Source organism: Mustela erminea, chromosome 4 (genome assembly GCF_009829155.1).
Source record: "Mustela erminea isolate mMusErm1 chromosome 4, mMusErm1.Pri, whole genome shotgun sequence".
Lineage (NCBI taxonomy): Eukaryota > Metazoa > Chordata > Mammalia > Carnivora > Mustelidae > Mustela > Mustela erminea.
Genome location: NC_045617.1, coordinates 67691179 through 67711844, shown reverse-complemented (window position 1 = coordinate 67711844; position 20666 = coordinate 67691179). Strand labels below are relative to the sequence as shown.

Below are 20666 nucleotides of genomic sequence, written 5' to 3'. Positions count from 1 at the left end.
TGGAATGAAGATTTTTATAAGTTTTAGAAAATAGTAAGATGTTTCATTGGCGAATATCTTTCCAGTAATGCCCTGCACATATTTAACTAAAAACAAAGTTGCCTGCCACTAGAAAAGTATATGGCATATTTAATTTAAAGTACAGAAGCAAAACCAAGACAAAAGAAATCAGAATACATTTCAAATATATGTGGGCCTTTATTGAAAATGACTTAACATTTTTCAAAACTTTATAATTAAAATAGTATTTCCTTTGTCCTAGTAACCTGTTTTATAAATATTAAGATACTCATTTGTATTCTGTCTTTTTAATCAACTAATCATATATGGAATGTCCATTTCACTTCTCTTGGTTTTCTGCCCCTGGAGGATCAAATTATTTACTATTAGCTAATGTTATTTTTGTTTTGTTGTTCACAAAATCAAACCAAATTATTTTGCATTTTACTTGGAGCTCAAGAGATGTTTCTTGATGTTGACCTAATGTGAGAATAATTTACTTTCTGTAGCAACATAATCAAATTTCCCTCTTTTCCTTTTTGTTCTTACCTGCATGTGAAAAATAAATTAGCATTAATGTGCAGTTTTTCCCCAAATCCATTTGTTGAATTACTTTAAAATCCATGCATGTTAGTACACTGAACGCTTCTTGACATCTATGATTCTCTTCATATGCTTTTTACAGATGCCTCTTCTTGGTAAAATGAAACTTCTTTTTCTGTCGTTGACTGAATTCAGACCTTTAAAATTTTAATGAGCACCGTTTCCAGTATAGTGAATGCAACGACAGACTCTTTGTCTCCCTTTTCTTCCTCCTCCTTTTGACCACCTGAAACATGAAAATTGAGATTATAATCAACATCAATACAAAGTTGGGATCCAAAGTAACAAAACTAATCCTCATGTCTGGCTTCTAGACTAGTTTTTTAGACCCAGTTCACATTCTGATCCTTCCTCCTCAATTCACAAGCAAAATATGGAATTTTTTTTACAACGATTTTACAAGTATTGTTTATAGATTTAGGCCCATGTACATAAGAATTTAGCCAGCATTAGAATTTGGCAGTTTCAAGAGACCGTACACTGTAGTAGTGTTGCCGAAGGCTTTGGGCGGTGCTTTTTTGTCAGAAGTCGAACGTGGACATTACATCAGAGAGAGAGCTTTACATCCGTCCTGGCCACACTCTGGATCATCTTCATATAGATGAAAGGAATTCTTGAATAATTCGTGCTTCCTGAGAGGCAGTGTGGTTTAGAATTTGGATTCTGAACCCATACCACCTGGTCTCAAATTCTAGTTCTTCCTAGCTATGTGACTACAGGCAAGTTATTTAGCTACTTTGTGCTTCAGCTTAGTCATTTGAAGAGTAAGATGATAATATTATCTACCTCATAAGATCGTCATGAGGAGGAAATGAGTTCATATTTGGAAAGCACGGCAGCAGCCCCTGGCACATATTAAATATCTTTTAAGTGTGTGTTGTTATTATCTGCTTTCACACTTGCTCCTTTTAAGAAATTTCATGAGAAGACATGGAAAATGTACTGTAGTAGCCTGTTCTCATATTTGCAGTTCTCATTTCTGACTTTTTTTTTCTTAAATACACTCTCTGGAGGATAAGGCCATTCTTATCCATCTCTGAGCCTTTGTGAGGAGTCCCTGTGGTGAACATAGCCATTTTTATACCCGAAGGCAGGCTATGATGATGGAGAGATTGTGGATGGAGAGCTAAAGACCTGAGTTCTGATCATAGTTTCTTCATCTTCTGCAAAGGAACGAATGCAAACTCCTTAGCCCACCCTTCAGCTTTCTGTTATATAAAATGGAGACAGTGGTTCCTATATATCAGAGTTGTTTTAACGATCAGTTCCATGTCAGTGGTCTATCACATAGTAAGCTCCTGATAAATAGTTTTGTAGTAGTTAATAATTTTGTAGTGGGAAATGTAATTAGCAGTCAGGTATAACTATAAATGCATCACTATGTAATAGACTACTATATAAATTACTACCGTAAAGTTTTCACCACCAAGTCATTATTTATCATTATATAATAACTAGACCCTATGCCTCAGATTATTGTTGTTATTGAAAAATAGGGCAAGCTCAAACTTCCCTTTTGCTAGGGTAAGTAATCCAAATTTCTTCACTACTGCTTTCCAACATTTACAGTACTCCTCTGAATCTTTGGGCAAATCTTCACGACATTCTTTTTTTTTTTTTTAAGATTTTATTTATCTATTTGACAGAGACAGAGATCACAAGTAGGCAGAGAGGCAGACAGAGAGAGAGGGGAAGCAGGCTCCCTGCTTAGCAGAGAGCCTGATGCGGGGCTTCATCCCAGGACCCTGAGATCACGACCTGAGCCAAAGGCAGAGGCTTAACCCACTGAGCCACCCAGGTGCCCCTCTTCAGGACATTCTTAAGTCATGAATGCTAACTTAACTCTAGGGCTCACTGCGGGGCAGGAGGAGGGTTGGGGGGGGTGGTTCTGGTCAATTCTGTTTGTGTGGAAAGGGAGCATAATCATTACTGCATGGTTCTCTATCAGCTAGTTAATTGCCCTTCTAACAGAGTAACATTACTGACTTGCTTGGTTGATGGGGACACTCTGACCGCACGATTCTTTTTGCCATGTTTGCTCATGGTTGGCTAGTCTTCAGCTTCCTTCTTCATAGTTTTCTGCTTGCTTCTAAGTTATTTAACTGTATCATTCCATTCATAACCAGGAAACACAAGAGGTGTTCAGTAGAAAATAATTTAGTTAATCCCCTTGCTGCTGTGATGTATGTAGCAGAGTTTTGCCCACAAAGGGAAAATATGGTGTGACAAAAACAGGTCGAGGCTTTTCCACGGCCCCCTTCCCCCACTCACTGCATCTAATAATGACAATAATGATGTGTGCCTGCCGACATCATTCCCAAGTGAGAATTTTAGCAAAATATAGAACTTCAGAGTAGAAATAACCTTTTAAAGAGTTTTCAGAACTACTGTAGAAATGATCTTTCTCTCTGCTTATCTCTATAATGCATTAAAAATTGTTATACCATTAAATACATTAATATAAATATTTAAAATATACTGTTTAGTATATTTAAAAACAGAAATTTATTGTGTGCCTCTTTGTCCATCCATCTCAGGAACAGGCCCATGGTTTCTGTATTTGCATATGCTTCCATTGTACTTTTATGCAATCTATCATGTGTTTTTTTTTAAATTGTCTCCTTGGGAAGAATAAAATATAAACTAGTAAATCTCTTTGTTATGATTTGTATTAAATGGGCTAAGGACCAACTGTGATTCCTTTTTTCTGTCTTTTGACTCTAATGTCAGAGGGTGCTTAGGTGAGTTACAAATGCAAACATGTGTACTGCTCTTTTCCTTATAAGGTTGACACTGCCTTTAAAACCAGATCTGAGAGAACTAGCTTAATCAGAGGGTTTTTATTTTAAATCCTCTAGAAGTGCATGTCCATTTTTTAGAAACTCCATTAACACAACTTTCCTCATGGATCTCTCAAGTGTTCTCTTGCATGCCCATGGTAGTTGGAAAAGCCACTAGTGGAACAGTCAGCATCTTTGATAAACATTTAGAAATAAAACTCACATGTCCTTATTCTTCTACATAGTGTCTCTCCTTGCAGTCAAAACAGAGCCTTTGAACAGCAGTGAAGCGGCAACCACCACTGGAGATGGAGCCCTTGACACTTTTACTGGGTCAGGTAAAGCCTCAAGCTCATGCGTTGCTACCTACGTATTGGGGTACACATCATCTTCCTGACGAATAAGCAGCATAAATACCAAAACGAAGTTTCGAGAATGCGGGTTTTTATCACTTTAGCGTCTGACGTGGGTTTTTTTGAGAACTAATGGTGACAGAAGTGTGTATTTTTTTAAAATTGTATTTGGAATCATTTTTACTGGATTTGCAGTTGACAGCAAAACTGTCCTCTGACCTCCTTGTTAGAAAGAAGCGGGGCTGGCTTCCTTTGTAATGATTTTATACAGTGTTTAATTTAATCATTAGGTCGTAATCGTTGGCTTTGTTCCCTTAACTTGTCCATTTAAATGGCATAAAAAACTCCCTTCTCTCCCAACATTCGAGATGTAAAACTATCCATTTGATTCCTTCTAAATAACCTTGTTTCCTCTCTGGGTTTAAAAAAATCCTCCTGTGTAAGCAGCTGAGTGACAAGTATTAAAGGTTAATGGGCTGCTGGAGGACACATGCTGGTTGCATTAGGACCCAGCCTGAGAGCACTACTTTCACCTAGTGCTTCAAAGAGAACAATAGCGTATCTTTAAACAGCAATCCTTTTAAATATAAATACCTGATAACTCCCAGGTGGGCACAAAGGACACGCATTAAGTTGACTTCGTTAAAGAATTTAAGCTACAGTTTTTAGTTTATTATCTGGTGAAAGGCTTTTTTTTTTTTTTTTTTTTTTTAACCTGAGAAGGAATTTGAATAGCACAAAGATGAACAGTAAATCTAGAGAAATTTTTGTGGTAATTTACATTGTAGTTCTGTTGGTCTACTACGATATTTCTTACGTTTCATCCATATTCTCACACACAAAGGTTTTACGTGTGTATGCCTCTGGTATAAAGAACAGAAGTACGTCCTTGAATATAATATTGAAGCATACATTGCATTTTCATAGAGATAGATGATCCCCCCTCGTTAATTCACACTGATTGGGAGCAGTTGTTGTATATTCACATAAATATTGGTATTTCAGACAGAAAGAGGTAATAATTCATACACTCTGCCTTGAGACTCCCATGTGCTAATTCATATCCTTTCTAGCAATTCACTTGCCTCCCGCGAGATAAATAGGTACCAACTTACTCGAGCAGTCTTTACTGCTCGTCTACCATTACTCTTGTAAAACTTTCTGCAGAGTAAATGCTTAGGGAACACATTTTTAGGGAAAGAAGTGGAAATACTCAGTAATTGCTGGCATACTTAAATACCATACTACAAGTTCACTGAAAACTAAATGACAGCATTGTAGAACGTTAGTCCCACAAGGAATTTCAGAGGTCTCTGATCTGATTTATAGGCAGGAGCACAGAGGTGCAGATAAGTTAAAGGTGGTGAAGGCCAGACGGTCCAGGTCTCACAGCTGGTCACTGGTATGAATGAGTACAGAGTCGTGTTCTGATAAGTCTGGCAGTCCCTTCTATAATAGTCCATTGGAAAATACAAAATTGGAAAAAGAAATAGTTGTGAGCAGTCATCCTCTCTAAAATTCATGCATATTATCTTTATCTTTATAAATAGTTAACCAGTTTTCTTTTATGAATTATCTAAGGCTGTGCTGTCCCATAGTCACTAGACATATGTGGCTATTTAAGTCTAAATTATTTAAAATTGGGTAAAAGTAAAAATGTTGTCTCTCATCACAGCAGTCACATTTCAAGTGTTTAAGAGCTGCCTGTGGTCTTTTTGTGACTATGGTGTTGAACAGCTCAGATATAGAACATTTCTAGTACCATGGACCAGGTTCCTTTAGACAAAGTGTTCAAAGTCAGGGATTCCCAACAGTAGCACTATTAAAAATTTGGCTAACTTTTTTCTTTTTTTGTTTGTAGTGGAGGATCTGTCCTCTGCATTGGAAGGGGTTTAGCAGCATCCCTATTGTCTGTCCTAGCAGGACAGTAATACTCCCCAGTCATGATAACCCAAAATGCCTCCAGACATTTTAAATGTCCCCTTGTAGGTAAAAATCCTACCTGCCCAGCTCCCTCACTTCCCATCTCCTGCCCCACTGAGAATCTCTGATCTAAGGTGTCCCAGTAATTAGACTAAAACCTTAAAATCGTTTGCATCACCCTCTGAGAATCTTGTAATACTATATAGACATTTGCTTTAATTAACTTTCAGGACATTTTGAAAACAAGCAGTTTGTTTACTTTTATTTGCAGAGATGATGGAATAGAATGAGTTGAGCATGTTGGGTAATAACTCTTGTTTACTGAAATGACAATGGGGAATGAGAGGAACGTCTCTGAAATCTGTACACAGTAGTCCAGAAACCATACCGAAGATTAGGCTGCCCTGTGTAGAAACAGACTTCACTCTGGTCGGCGGAATCTCAACCCACCTTAGTGAAATTTTGTTGTTTTCTCTTACCTAAAGACTCATGAATTAGAATAAATACATACATTTTAGTGTAGAAGCAAGTTTTGTATGAACATCTTAGTTTTCCGAGCTAGAGGATTTGCATTCTATTTAGCAAGTGAACATTCAGACATTAATAAAAATTTTAAATGTTGAGCCTTGGTACTGTTATGGATACATTATTTTAATATTGTCTAGATTAATTCATTAGCGGGAGGAAAATCCTATATTCAGATTTCCATTCAGGTATATGGGGCTTTTTCTCTGAAGTAATTTTGCTCTTTGGCTTTTTTTTTTTTTTTTTTTTTAAATAAAAGTTGCTCTGGTGGATGGTTCTTTTCATTTTCTGATGTCACTTTGGAACAGTTTTGTGATTTGCAATCTTGAGAAGAATTGATTACTATAAAATGACATTTTATAAATAAGTGACAACACATGGAGTTATGCCTCATTTAACTATATTTTTGCTCACTATTGTGAGTTAATGAAACAGACTTAATTTCCTGGGGAATAACACTATTGCTGTTATGTAATATACGCTTAGCATCTGTGGTGTGGTAGGAAAAGCATATTCTCGTTAAAGTGATTTGAAAGTTTTAACATTAAGCTTTTAATAAATCAGTAGAAAACTAATGGTTCATTGGTCAATTGATTTGCAAATTTAAATAGCAATTTCACTTCAATTTTGTTTAGTTAAAACATTTAGAACCTGACACCTCTCGTCATATTCAGTGATTCTCAAAACTGATTCATAATATCTTTGAAAACATACTTTCTGCACTATTGCTATGAAAAACCATAATATACTTTCCATACTCAGAGCTTACAGGCCAAATAGCATTTTAAATACACTAAATTCTATGTGTTTACAAAATGACAGATCACAAGGGTACTTAATAGCATTTGGATGTAGGAATATATCATGTTTCATAAAATAGTTAGCAACCTAAACCTATTTGTCACTTTTACAATTCTCAAAGTTTAGCTCAAGAATTATTATGAACAACTTAGGAAGGACACAGTACTTTGAAGTATAACTATGATTGATTAGACTAAACTAATTCCAGCACTGCATTGTGTACTACTTTAATCTTTTTGAAAAGTGAATGAACAGCAGATGGCCTAATAAAGACACTCTGTGTGCTTGCCCAGTATGGATTGGCTCTGAAGGGACTGCCTCAACACTATGGAGTCCATGTACATGCAATACATCTGTCTTAGTCAAGGCAGTTGGTTAAGAGAAACTTCCAGACTTCTGAATGTAGTCCAGTTTGGGGCTGCATGTTAGGACAAAATGTTAACAGGACCTGACTTTCACCTTTGAGTTCTCCTCAAGAAAGCGCTGTCTCTGATAGTTCAGAATATATTTATAAATATGATCGCTAGGGCATTATGCAATGGTGTTTCATAAGACATGGTGTGTTACCACTCCTGCTTTCTATGTATACTCTACTTAGTACTCAGATATCTTGGACTCTGCATTTTTAACTGCTCATCTGATTGGTAAAAATTAGAGGCCATAAATGATAGCATTTTACAATTTCAAAGTGCAGTTGGAAACTCGCATTTTTCTTGAAAGTTTGTTGTATTTTTAGTAGAATAGATACAGAGGAAGAGCAGTATGTTGCTGTCCTAGTTGGAATTTAAAACATAAAACCTAAAGTCTGAAAATATTTAAAAATTTACTTTGTCATGAAATCATAATGGTCTGGAATCAAGGATATTTATTCCTACTTAATCGTACGTCAGAATATGCTACTGATGTGAGAACGCGAAAGAACGACAGAGAGAAAGGATTGTGAGGGGATTTTATTTTATGCTCTTAGGCCAAACTTGACGCAGTACCATTAGAAAAAAATATTTAGGCATCTGTTTCTGTTTAGAAAATGATTTTTTTTTTCTGTTTAGAAAATGAGTGAATTTGTAGAAACATCTCTTGAACATGATAATTTCTTCAAACTGGCTTTGTCATTCTAGTGAAACATATTCATGAAGCAACTTTTTTTGCACTGGTTTTTTTGTGTCTTACAGTAATAACAAGTAGTGGCTACAGCCCCAGATCAGCACATCAATATTCCCCACAGCTATATCCTTCCAAGTAAGTGCTCCGTAGATTCCTTTGTGTATGTAAGTGTGTCATAGATAGTTGAATAGATGGATGCTTGCACAGAGCAGTTGGGTGGGTTAGACGTACGGACAAATACCCTATACAAATCCAGGAACAGAGATAGACTCCTGTTTGTCCAGACTGTCCCTTTAATTCTGGATTTTTGTATACCTCGAGGAAGGCGTCAAGCTCAAACCAGAAAACACTGATTTCTGAATGGAAATTCAAAAATGCTGACTAGCTTAAGGAAAATCTGAAAAGATTACATCTTATTCAAATGTTAACCCTTCATAATTTGTTCCATATAACATCATTTTCATGGGATTTCAAGTTCTCAGGCACATATTTTAGAATAATGTGCTCCATTGTTTTTATAACAAACAAAGTCAACTTATTGAAGGCAGAGGTAGAAATTTCAAATTTAACAATATTAGGTATATATCTGAATTTGGTTACAAGCAGCCAGATGTGTTAAGGTTTTGGAGTCATGATCCACACACATTTAAATGTTATTCTCTGGAGCAGCTACAGTCTCTGCCCTTAAGTACAGACAGATTTGGATATCCATTCGGGAACATTCTGTAAAATGTGGCACAATAAAAGGGGTGGCATTCCATTTCTTTTCAGGAAGCAGCTGCCTACCTTTTTCCTTTCTTTTCTTTTTTTTTTAAATGTCCTGTTCTTGGCAGAGAATTGGTAGGACTTTTCATGACTTGTGTATCTGTGGTATAGCAGCAGGGGAGACTGTAGGTAGAAACTGCAGGTAAGCTCATGATTATGCTAACTGGCCTGGGCTCCACTTCCCTGGTCTGCACATTAATTGAGATACTATTTCAGAGGTCAACAAGTACTGTAAACAGAAGACTTTCTGATCCAGATGTCTCATGATATAGGTGAGATGTAAGTCTTTAAGGAGTTTAAACCATTTGTCCCAAGTTGCTATACTGACTGGTAGCAGAGCCTGGGACGTTTGGACTCTTGTCCTTTCCCTGTTGTTAGAATTGTATTGTGGATGAAGAAGAGGGTTACTTCCTGGCTATGATAAGGTTTCGATGAATCTAAGCTGTCTGAAGTAATGTGCAGTCTTTGTTGCCACAGTAATGCTATTTTTCTGATATTTAGGCCCTATCCACACATTCTTTCTACACCAGCAGCTCAAACGATGTCTGCCTACGCAGGCCAGACTCAGTATTCGGGGATGCAGCAGCCAGCGGTCTACACAGCCTACTCACAGACAGGACAGCCCTACAGCCTGCCCACTTACGGTATTGCTTTTCTTTTTTTCTCTGCTTCTTTGCTTATGAGCGGGTAATCCTGATGCCTAGTGCTTAGATATTCTAGCACAAGTGACAATTCAGGAGCAAGGTCATTCTACTAATGCGAGGGTCTGCGCTCTGCATTTCCCAAACAGATCTGGGCGTGATGTTGCCAGGCATCAAGACGGAGAGTGGACTTTCACAGACCCCATCCCCATTACAGAGCGGGTGCCTCAGTTACAGCCCAGGGTTTTCCACCCCACAGCCAGGCCAGACGCCATATTCTTACCAGATGCCAGGTAAGCCACCGCACAGGAAGCATGTTACGCAAGGAGGAATTCTCTGGATGAGACTCCTTGGCTTCAGAATAGGGATATGCCTTCACGAAAATGGTTTTAATTGTTACTGCTGTTTGCATTCGGAAAGACAAATAGCTAGAGAAGAGGAAAAACAAAAACAAAACAGAAAAAAACATGGTGGAAAGAATTGAATATACATCAGGAAACGTGGTAACCTATACCAAATTTCAGTACTTAAGTTGAAGTTGTATGAAATTGGCAGGACACTAAGTCCAAACAAGATAACCTCTGAGCCATGTCAGTCATACACAGGCATCTGTTTAAGTGAGGTTCAAAGATTCATGTGCGTTTTCTTGTCCATATTCCTTAAGTGTATAATGCTGCTTTAATTATATTTAAAATTGAGTTAATACCTTTCTAAGTCCTGTTTACCATTTAACTATTTTGGATTTTCTGTTCATTCCTCAAATACCTCTCCTCTATTAATACTTTATTTCTTACTAGAAATATTTATATAATTACTAATAAAATTCTATATATTCAATATAGTCATTATATAATCAATTCAATATATAATTCTAATATATAATTAGAAATACAAATATTTCTAATACTAGAAATATTTATAGAATTTGTACTCCCCCCCGCAACAATCCTCTGCATCTGAGTATTTAATTTTGCTTCTACATTTGGTCATTAGGTAGTAGTTGCAGAAAGAATTTTAGTGACATAGTAAATGCATTAAAAGCTTTCTGTCATTCTGTCTGTTCTGTCATACATTTGGGGTTATGTAAATCATACTTCTTTAATCAACCCAGTGTTGAAATTGTAGTCTATCAACTAAAGTGAAATAATTACCTAGACCTTTTTGGCTGAAAGGTCAGGTCTCTTTTTATCTAAACTGTAGATATATAGTAGTATATATAGAAATATAGTTACATAAATGTTAAAGTCACAGTGGGCCACACATCATCAGTTAGGAGTATGAAAGCAACCATGAGTACATTTTCATTGATTCCCCCGCAATACTTCATGTTGGATATTCTGGGCCAGATCAGTTTGTGTTAACTATATAATATTATTGCAATTCTAAACACATTGATAAAACAAGTAATCAGCTGTGTCAGTAGTTTTTCATTTTACTTCTTCATAAGTCCATTCCATGGAAGATATGTTTAAAAATGATCTTTACATTGATATCTCACTTGTTTTTAATTGAAAAAATAATTTAAAAACTGATTAAATTTCTAACTTTGTAGTCAGATCTTTGAAGGCTCTCAAGCCCTAGGTGACTGTACTATACTTAGTCTGACTCCCACTTCACATCTTTCTTGGCTCCAAGGAAAGGACAGAGGAGGAAAGAAAAGACAGGGTGCTGCAAGCATCAGTTCTAAGTTGGTTCTGTGTTTCCTAAGCTAACCCCATCCACGTGTTTAGCTCAAATGGTTTCTGTGTGCATATGCAGCTTGTATGACCATTTGAAAGTTCCAGTAGCTTCCTAGGAGTACTCTGTCTGCATAACATTTTATTCTTTGAAAACCCCTGCTCTTCTAGGCATTTAACCTTCAAAGGTTAACTGCTGTCCTTAAGACTGTTCCTCTGTGCTCCTGTTTAGTCCAACAGACATCTACAGCAAAGACTTTATCTGTTGTCACAAGGACAGAGATAAGCACTCATTTCCTTATAAATCTCTCAACTTCAAATTTCATGTTTTGTTGCCTTAACAAAATTAAAAATATACTTCTCTCGTTGGATTCTGCAAAGTGAAATGTTTTTATAATTTTGCAAAAAAATACTTTTTAAGTGCAATTTTTTTTCTTTATTTCTAGGTTCTAGTTTTGCACCATCATCTACTATTTATGCAAATAATTCAGTCTCCAATTCAACAAATTTTAGCGGTTCACAACAGGTAAAGTAGCTTTTTTGTATTTAGGCTTTTTGTGTCTATTTCAGATCTTTGAAGAATAGTTTTGGGTTATCATGTAAGTGTATACTCTCCTAGAAAAAGGTTTTTTCAGGTGGTAAAAAATTAGCTTTCCACAATTCTTGGGATCTGTGTTATTCTGGGCATTTTAGGTTTTCTGGTTGTTTGTCCTTTAAACATTTAAGGCATGATTTTTATTTTAATCATTTGGCACAGAACTACAAAATATATTGTGTACTTTCATATTATTTTAAACTGTTTACTAAATATAATTTCATTTTTGACAAGTTATTATGAAAATTAATTAAGAAATTGAACTACAACCAATAAGTAGGTTATGACATTGATAGTACAGAATATTTCCTACTAAACCAAATGCCTCCTGGATTTTTTTTTTCTTTTAGTTCTGTGGTTCATTTTAATAAATGTTTGATTCCTACTTTCCTGATAGCTGTAATTTTTGCTTTTGTCAGGGTGCTTGCCTCTAGTAGTCCTTAGTCCTCCTCTTAATTATGCTTTCTTAGTATTTTTGTGAGTTCTAAAATCTAGTTTGTTAGAATTGTGTGTGGAGCGAGAATGAACGTTAGCGATGGGTGAATATACTAACACTTCAGAATCTTTTTTGCTTATTTCCTAGTTCTGTCAAGTTCAGAGTCATTGAGATAGAAGGGTAGTTGATTTCCTTGCTGGAAAATACACTATTTTACTTTAACATAGTTGTTAGACTTTATATACTCTAAAATCTAAGTTTTTGCACAAGTACGCTCTTTGGATTTATTGAAGGGATTATATAAATTGCCTTCTTTTAATGTTTATTAATGTAACAAAAGGCAAAAAAGAAATTGTGATTATTAGTGTGGAAAAATACCATTTTTCATAGAATTAAATCGTGTAATTTGGCATTAGTTAGAAAAAATGGTTTCTTAAAATATTAAACCTCAAAGCTGGTATGTCTATTTTATATTGAAAAATATTGAGAATTTTTGATAATCCAGGTAGCTTCATTTTACTTACTTTTTTGTTGATACAGGAAACATTTATTGAGCTCTTATTATTCATTAGACTTTTGACCAGGCATTGAAATTCAAAAATAATGTCATTATTTTCTGCTGTCTGGAAGGAAGCAATTCTAACGAAACAGATAGGAAAATAATATGAATAGAGGGTAGGATATAATGAATATAATAGTAGAAATAAACACTAGGCAGAGTGGTGTATAGCATAAAAGAAAGACTACTTTGTTCTACTTGGGAGGATTTATAAAAGATTCATAAAGTAGAAGAAAGATTTATAGCATAAAACAGATCTAATACTATCTAAACATTTAAATAGAGTGGCTCCAATATGACTCACAACCTGTGTCTTGGACCATGGTCGGAATGTCAGTCTATTAGTTTAGCTAACACTTATTGAGTAGTTATTATGTATTAGGACCTGGTCTGTATGCTGGGGACATGTAAGTGAGGACTGGAGTGGATAGGACCTGGTTCTGGCCTCCTGGATATCACCAACTGCCAAGAGAAGCAGACAATGAACCAGTAAATGCATGAATAAATATAGAATTGGAAAGCACGAAGAGTCAGAATGGAGTCTATTAAAAATATTAATAGACATCTAATTTTGAGTAGGGAAGATTTTGTGGAAGGCTTGTCTGTAGAAGTGACATTTGGGACGTCTCCTAAGACTGGTGAAGAAGGAGGGCCAGGGTGTTTCGGGCATAGAAAGGGTTCACCTCTGAGAAGTGAAACCCTTGGTACACCAGTGAATTCCAAGAAGGGGAGGGTTTAGTTTGTGCAGGAGGGCAGAGGGGGAAGCATATTTATAAAGATAGGCAGGGCTCTGTATGTGTATCCCTCTGTGAGGGTTACACAAGCCCAGTGGGAAGCTATTAGGGGATTCAAAGCAGGAGCATGGTGTCATACAGTCTCTGTTTTGAAAATATCATTCTGGAGAAAACTAAACCTGGAAATGAGACAAATTGGAAAACTGGTCCACTGGCTCCAACAGGAAGTGAAGGTAGCTTGGACTAGGGTGATAGTAGTGGGAGGAAGATCTCTGAGCTATGTTTGAGTACCAAAAGATGTTTTAGTCACCAGTAGCTAGTAGTGTGGACCTTTCCTCTAAGTCACTTCAACTTCCCGTAAGGACGTTAGTAGCCTCAGGGAGAGCTTCAGCACACAGACGTCGGAGTCAGCCTCTCTGGGGACCAGTTCCAGCCTGAAACTTGCTAGCTGTCTGACCTCGAGCACACAGATCACTTCATCACACTGTGCCTTTGTCCCCGTCAGTGAAAAATGGGGTAACAATAGCACATAGGAGGGTGTGAGGATTAAATGGGTGAATCCACTTAACACCTTTGAACACTGCCTGTGTAAGTGTCTTACTCTGACAAAGATAGGTTGCTAGGACCTTTGTCCAAGTATTGCTGAGAGGTGTTTTCCTTAGCTTACAGGTGGTGATGGGGAATATCAGATCTTGAAATTAGCAGACAAACAGAATTTTCATTTCCTGCCATACTAGAGTTGAACTAGACAACATGGGTGTTGTCCCATGCAGTCAAAATGCCAGGTATAACATTTGACTCTTCTAAAAGTTAACTGAAATAGCCCACTGTTGACAGGGAGCCTTACTGATGACTTAAACAGCCAATTAACATAGACTTTATATGTTATAGGTGTTATATATTGTATTCTTACAATAAAGTTAGCTAGAAAAAAATGTTATTAAGAAAATCATAAGGAAGAGAAAATACATTACCGTACTATATTCTATATTTATTGAAAAAAATCTGCATATAAGTGGACCCATGCAATCAAACCCATGTTAGTCAAGGGTCATCTCTACTTAATCCTTTCTGATAATACACATATTTGCTTATACAGATATTTACTTAACATAAAGATTTTCCTTTTTTGAAAACCACATCAAATGTGTATCTTTGTTTCCTTAGGAACATGTATTGGGGAATCTTAATCCTGACTAAGTTTTATCATCACTGATAATAATTTGGGCTAAAACATGCTAGATACATTAAACACAAATTATTACAACAAATTATTTTTTGTTATCTTAATATGTAGAGGATTTTGAAGGATTACTTAGATTATTTTAAGGTTCTTAGAATTTTTTAATAAAAGGCAGGACAGAGGAGTTGACTCAATGCTTTCTTCTTTCTCTAGCAAATGAGGCAAACTCAATATTTAAAAACCTCACTAGGCACTTTAAGTCAAGACTTTAGATGACACATGGCCTATGGAAGTGTGGGTAAAAAACTCTATTATTCTATTTTCTTTTATTTACTCTCTCACCTAAGACCTTAGGACGTACATCCCCAGATAAGTAATTGTGGTTACGTGAGGCATGTGCAGCCTTTAGGCAGTTGGAGAGTTATGTGCTGGACCTGGTTGGTGAAGCCAGCAGGGTAGTTCATAATTGTGTGAACTCGCTAGGATCACCTCAAAACTGAGGACTCTAAAACAAATGGAACCAAATACTAACCTTTCAGTTACCATAGTGATTTCTTTGGACCAGAAGTAATTCCTTTTCCAAGAACACATACATCTCAATTCTTCTTTCAGGATTACCCATCCTACACAGCCTTTGGCCAAAACCAGTATGCACAGTATTACTCAGCCTCCACGTACGGGGCATATATGACATCAAATAACACGGCTGATGGCACATCGTCGTCCACCTCAACTTATCAGTTGCAGGAATCTCTCCCAGGACTGACCAGCCAACCAGGTACAGATCTTCATCCAGATGAAATACTTTGATGTTTTGCTGGGTCTACTACATGGGGGAAAAGACATTTTGGAGACCAGGCTCAAAGTTCTCATCTAATGATGCTGATATTTCATCTGGGCCAATACCGCCATGTAAGATGAGGCTTTTCTTCAGCATTTCAAAAAACCCTTCTTTTAGATGTGGATGGTTAAGAGATTTTAATTTCAAGTGATTATATATATATATATATATATGCATGCATGCATGCATATGGGTATAAAAAGGTCAGTGGAACTTTTGCCTGACTAATCCTTTCTTTTGTAAAGATCATGACAATATGGAAAGGCTGTAGTAATATTATTTTCTTTGGGTATAACTGATAGTATTTCCTTTAAGCTTGAGAGCCTGTGTAGCTCTTTCATCTTTGTGAATCCTCAGTAGCTCTGGGCAGTGAACATTTCCTACACTCCTAGGATGTGTAGGATCATTGGTAGGTAGTTTAATATCTTTCTCTGATTAGCACTTACTTAAGACCCGTTGTATTCTTTGTTGTCAGAAGCTTATCTGCAGTGCCACTGGACTTGAATTTGCTGACACAGCTGAAGTATTTCAAGCTAAATGCAAATTTAATAAAGATTCATTGTGATCTTATTTAAAATTCCAGCAGGACTTTTTGGAGAAGTCATCAAGATGATCCTAAAATTAAACGGAAAAGCAAAGGAACTAGATTAGCTGAAATAATTTTGAAAAATAAGAACAAAGTTTGGTGACTGACATTGCCTGATTTCAAGGCTTATTATGAAGTCCAGTTATCAAAAATGTGTGGTATTGACAAAAGGATAGATACATAGAACAATGGAGTAGAATAGAAAGTCCAGAAATAGACCTGTAAGCATACACTCAAAAATGGAACTTTGACAAAGGTGTGAAATCGTTGGAGAATAAAGGGTTTTTTGTTTGTTTGTTTTTTTAATGGTACTGGAACAATTAGACATCCATATGCAAAAATAACAACAATAATAGCACAAACAAAAAACAAATCCTGAGACAGAATCTTGACTTATAACTCACACCACATACCATATGAATAAAAACTAAAACTATAAACCTTCTAGAAGAAAACATGGTGGAAATTTTTGCAGCTGTGGTTACATAAAGATTTCATAGTATGACATTAAAAAACACAATCTCTAAAAGAAAGGAAATAAGCCTTCGTAAAATCAAGAACTTCTGTTCCTTGAAGGACACTGTCACAAGAATAAAAACACAAGCCACAGATTTGGAGGAAATAGTTGGAAAACATATATCTGATAAAGGGCTTGCATCTAGACTATATAAAGTATTACCAAGATTCAATAAGAAAAATGAAGTTAAGAATTTTCATAGTCACCATTAGTATGTTCAAGCTCTTTTTTTCTGACTTCAGTTATTTGCAAGATCCAAACTTATCTTTTTTTGTCCAGTTGGAAGGACAAGAAGATGAAGAAACATGGTAACAACACTATAAATTCTAAGTGGACCAGTGATTCCAAGAAGATTTAAGGCCATTTAACTATTATTTATGAGTACCTAATAGGTCGCAGGTACTGCCAATATTCCAGTAGTGAATAAGATCTCTGCATACATTTAGCTTCCATTTGACAAACAAGACAAATCTCAAGCAAATAATTAGAACTGTATGAGTGTTGGAAAGGGAAAATGCTAGATAACACAAGAATGTTAGCAAGAAACTAATTTGAACCTAAAGAAGTAAAATGAAGCTAACACTTCAAGTAATAGCCAAAATATGCTCAGATCATTAATTGATGAAATAATGGTATTTCTTTTTGGTTCCCTCTTCAGAATATGGTTTCTAATTGTGGCTCCAAGGAAAAACTGTCTAGTATTCTACTAGACTTTGTCTTTGGTGGTCCTACATTTCAGTTTCTTTCTCCTTATCTTCCCTTTAGAGCCTCCCTTCTATGACCACACAGCCCTCTTGAGTTTCCGGTCCTTGTCTCCTTAAGGCTTCTGTTAAGTCTTTTCATCTAGCCCCATCCTCTCTGAGTGGTTGTATCATAGCAGGGCTGGGACTAAGTAAGGCCAGGGAAGGACAGGGTACAAAATTGAGGGAGGCATTCATTCTCAAGGCCCTTAAATTTCACACCCTTTGTACCTCACTTGCCTTAACCTCATTTCAGCTTAAATCACATGTGCTAAATCTGTCCTGATCCTCTTTGAGCCAGTAGTTACATTTCATCAAAAATATTATCTTAAGTGAAAGAATGTATGGGGTGCCTAGGTGGCTCAGTTGATTAAGGGTCAGGCTCTTGGTTTTGGCTCAAATTATGATCTCAGGGTCATGGGATCAAGCCCCATATTGGTCTCCTAGCTCAGCAGGAAGTCTGCTGTAGATTTTCTCCCTCTCCTGCTGCCGCTCCCCGCGACGCTGTGCATGAATCTAGAAGGAGGCAAGGATGGGGGAGGGAAAGGAAGGAAGGGAAAGAGAGAGAGAGAAAGAGAGAAAGAAGGTGAGAAAGAAAGACGAAAGAAGAAAATATGATTTTAGAATACTTGCTTAATGGATACTAGAGATACTTTAGATAAGGGGATGTCTTATCACACTGTGAAAGATTTTTCTCCGTAGTAAATGCAAAGGGAAACAGGGTAGGATGACTGTATTAAAAACAAAATCACACAAGTATTTGATCACCAAGGTACTGGAGACTGAGTAACAGGACCAGGAGCAGCAGATAGTATTTGAGTGCACTAGAGTAGAACTACCATGAGTGAAAACCACTTGGTTTTCAAATATAATACCCGTTGGATAACACTTGGAATTTGCTGTTGTGTATTTTGCTCTAATTTCAGTGTGATCACAAAAGTTTCTCTGCCGGAAAGACACAGATGGGCACTTTCCATTAATTAAAGAATAATAAATATTCAGAATAGCTATTTTGCTTACATTAAAAATACTAAATGCAGGCACGTAGGTATTCTGAATGTATGACTTTGGATGTGACACATCCATGTGTAACATTCTCATAGTACTATTAGAATGCAATTTCTTTAGCTTTCCATTGATTCCTAATGCCAACAAATAGAGTTTTATAAAATTTTCAGGTCTTATCAGACTTTATGTTGAATTTTAAAGAAGAAACCATTTTTACTTATAACTGTTATATATTTTATATATTACTTGTAACTGTTATATATTATAACAGTAACATATCTGGATTTTTAGGGAATTCTGTGACCCCAGCACTTCAGGCAAGGTAGTTTTAAGTTTGATTTTGTTTTTCTAGATCTGGCATGTATCTAAACCAACTAGTTTATAACTGTGGGGTTTTTCTTTGTTATTGATGAATTTTGAGGTACTTAGTTCAAGGGTATGAAAAGTATTTCCCATTGACCAGCTCTGCCTTTTGGACTGAACACAGAGACTTAACAATTAAATTCTTAGTTCTTCATAAATCATTAACTATTCATAGCTTTCGTTTTTAAAATAGAAACATACTTTATGTTCTATAAGAGACAGCTGGGGGTTCTTCTGACTTAGACTTGGAAATTAAGTTGCATCTAAATAGCCAAAGCTTAGAAGGTATACTTATTCATTACTGTACTAATTAAAGGAGAATTATTCAATCACATATAATGTTGGCCCAAGAAAAGCCTAGGGCAATTGGTAATGACTTATGTTATTTGGAAATTGCAAATAGCATTCAGTTCTTGACTTTACCTTATTAGGCAATTTGACAATATATTTAAAGAAACATTAGCATACTGATTAAGAACAGATATTTGAGTTTATATTACCTTTATAAAGATCTCTTTTTGCCTTTAACAAAGATTATCTCAGGCATATTATATTTTTGATTTGCGTTGAAAAAGTTTGATGAACATTACAAATTTTTGTAGCTCCCGCTCTTTCAGTATTTTAAACATCTTGAAAATGAAAAATAATCAGTAATTTGTAACCGTATCATCCTCTACTCTGAGACCTTGGCAAGCATTACAATACATTACCTAATTAAACTTTACAGATACTTCAGAAATGTAAAGGATATAATAAGATCACTTCACTCTTTGAAAAGAAACCGGTTTCTTTGGCAGAACTCAGTAGAATTTCCGTAGCTTCATGGCATTTCACACAAGGACAGGAAGGCAGGCAAAGTGCTCCTTCATTTAAGTGAAGCTAATAAGGGGATTTAGATAGAAAGGACTGACCACATTTAACTTCTCTGCCAATTTACTTTCCTCCTACCTGCAGCATTAATGTACCCTAGTGAAATTTGGCAGAGACACTGGAATTAACAGCTTTCTCTTAAAAAAAAAAAAAAAGTCAACAAATATTTAATGACCAGCTGAGTTTAAGTTCCTGGTTTTGCTGTTTATCAGAAGAAAATATAGCACCATGCAAAGATACAGAGGACAGAGCCGTTCCCCTGGGTGGATGCTCTAGGGACCCAGATGCCACGCGTGCACTCATCAGGACCTACTCTTGTGCTGTGGAGATCTTTTGAGAATTCACTGGCCCTCACAAAATTATAAGAGGTCTGTAGACTCTTTTGATGGGTAGAAACAGATTTAAGTTTGACCTCTTTGTTACCTGGAAACCTGAAGGATCTGTTGCTGTTTGGGAGAGAAAGGATAACCAAGTAGTTAAAGCAGGAATTTTGCAATCATACCAGCATTCTGCATACAAGCTATTTCATCTTGGTAAGTTAATTTAAAATCTCATGTGCCTCTGGTTCTCCCATTATTAAAAGAGGATAATGAAGGACCAAATTCACTGGGTTAAAGTTTAAGTCAGACATATATATGTAAAGAATGTTTTACAATAAAGAGCTCTGACAAATCAATAAGAAAAAGATAACAATTTTTTTTTTTTTTGAGAGAAGAGAGAGAGAGAGAGAGGGATTGAAAGAACCAGTGGGAGGAGGGGCAGAGGAAGAAGCAAGGAGACAAGCAAGGAGTCCGATGCAGGACTTTTATCCCAGAATCCTGGGATTTTACCTGAGATGGAGGCAGAAGCTTAACCAACTGAGCCACCTAGGGACCAGACCATTTTTTTTTTTTTAATGGGCAAAAGATTTAAACAGTTATGTCATAAAGATACCAAATGGGCAAAAAAAAAAAAAAAAAGAAAAAAAGTGTTTTACATCATTATTCAACAAGAAGATGCTAATTAAAACTACAGTGGGACCAACATAGCCCCACAATAGCTCATAAAAGGCTAGCAAAGCCAA

The 20666-nt window shown here is 36.2% G+C and overlaps 1 protein-coding gene across 9 annotated transcripts in view; it reads left to right on the top strand.

Moving 5' to 3' along the window:
* The window catches only part of EYA4 (EYA transcriptional coactivator and phosphatase 4), a 273415-nt gene that overhangs the window by 210149 nt on the left and 42600 nt on the right, over window positions 1-20666 (top strand). For 4 of the 9 annotated variants that reach the window (XM_032339475.1, XM_032339476.1, XM_032339472.1 and 1 more), the window contains 6 exons: window positions 3629-3721; window positions 8158-8224; window positions 9356-9498; window positions 9645-9788; window positions 11618-11697; window positions 15291-15456. In XM_032339475.1, the coding sequence (XP_032195366.1) occupies window positions 3629-3721; window positions 8158-8224; window positions 9356-9498; window positions 9645-9788; window positions 11618-11697; window positions 15291-15456 (693 nt within the window). Of the gene's footprint in view, window positions 1-3628; window positions 3722-8157; window positions 8225-9355; window positions 9499-9644; window positions 9789-11617; window positions 11698-15290; window positions 15457-20666 lie in introns of those variants that run through there. The other 5 variants (XM_032339477.1, XM_032339474.1, XM_032339478.1 and 2 more) reach the window with 3 other exon arrangements.